Consider the following 1,413-nt stretch of genomic DNA (forward strand, 5'->3'; position numbering starts at 1 on the left):
CAAGATATTAATGATAATACACCACAGTTTAACGAAGCGTCGTTTAAATTTGAAATTGGAGAGTCGGCAGTGAGGGGAGCTCGCTTTGTGATCGAGGAGGCGCACGATGCGGATGTAGGACAAAATTCAGTTCAGCAGTATAGCCTTGAAAAGAACGAAAATGTCATTCTAGCTGCTAATGGAAACGCAGTGGAGCTTGTGTTGGATAAGGAGCTTGATCGTGAAAAACAAAAGGAAATTAATTTACTCCTTACAGCATTAGATGGCGGATCTCCTCAGAGATCAGGTTCTGTACTTATTCATGTAACCGTGCTGGATGCTAATGATAACGCCCCAGTGTTTAGCCAGGCCGTTTATGAAGCCAGTCTGCCTGAAAACTCTCCTATAGGTACTGTAGTGATAACAGTGAGCGCAACTGATGCAGATGAGGGAGTGAATGGAGATGTGACTTATGATTTTGGACATGTTACTGACGAAGTAATGAAAATATTCAGCATTGATAGAAAAAAAGGGGAAATACGTATAATGGATACTGTAGACTATGAAGTTAAAACAACATATGAAATACGTATTAAAGCAAAAGATGGTCTGGGGTTATCATCTTATGCTCAGGTCATCATTTCTATCACTGATGTAAATGACAACGCCCCTGCAGTCAGTCTGAAAACACTGAACAATCAAATACCAGAAAACACTCCAGCTGGTACAGAGGTGGGCATCATTAATGTGCAGGACAGAGACTCTGAGAATAACCGACAGGTCCGCTGCTCCATCCAGGAAAATGTCCCTTTTAAGTTGGTTCCTTCTATTAAAAACTATTATTCTTTAGTGACCACAGGACAACTGGACCGTGAACTAGTATCTGATTACAACATTACAATCATTGCCACTGATGAGGGCTCTCCACCTCTGTCATCCTCTAAAACTATTCAGTTGTCTGTAGCTGACATCAATGACAACCCACCTGTGTTTGAGGAACAGTCCTACAGCGCATATGTGAGTGAAAATAACAAACCTGGATCCTCTTTATGTACTGTTTCTGCACGAGATCCTGACTGGAGACAAAACGGTACAGTGATTTATTCTCTGTTACCTGGTGAGGTGAACGGTGCCTCGGTGTCCTCCTATCTATCTGTTAATGGAGACACAGGAGTGATCCACGCTGTGAGGTCATTTGATTATGAACAGTTCAGGAGTTTTAAAGTTCAAGTGATGGCCAGAGACAATGGTTCTCCTCCTCTCAGCAGCAACGTGACTGTCAGTGTGTTCATATCTGATGTGAATGACAACTCTCCTCAGATACTGTATCCCGCCCCAGAAGGCAGCTCCTTCATGACTGAGTTAGTACCTAAAGCTGCACATGGAGGATCTCTGGTGTCCAAAGTGATAGCAGTGGACTCAGACTCTGGACAG

At 43.0% G+C, this 1,413-nt stretch overlaps 1 protein-coding gene across 1 annotated transcript in view; it reads left to right on the forward strand.

The window, feature by feature from the left end:
* The window catches only part of LOC103131559 (protocadherin gamma-A12-like), a gene marked incomplete at its 3' end in the record, with an annotated part of 12,146 nt that extends 10,736 nt beyond the window's left edge, over positions 1 to 1,410 (forward strand). The window contains exon 2 of the mRNA XM_007543236.2: positions 712 to 1,410. Coding sequence (XP_007543298.1) covers positions 712 to 1,410 — 699 coding nt within the window. The remainder of the gene's footprint in view (positions 1 to 711) is intronic.
* Between the last annotated feature and the right edge of the window lie 3 nt (positions 1,411 to 1,413).

Source organism: Poecilia formosa, unplaced genomic scaffold, assembly GCF_000485575.1.
Source record: "Poecilia formosa unplaced genomic scaffold, Poecilia_formosa-5.1.2 Scaffold786, whole genome shotgun sequence".
Taxonomy (NCBI): domain Eukaryota; kingdom Metazoa; phylum Chordata; class Actinopteri; order Cyprinodontiformes; family Poeciliidae; genus Poecilia; species Poecilia formosa.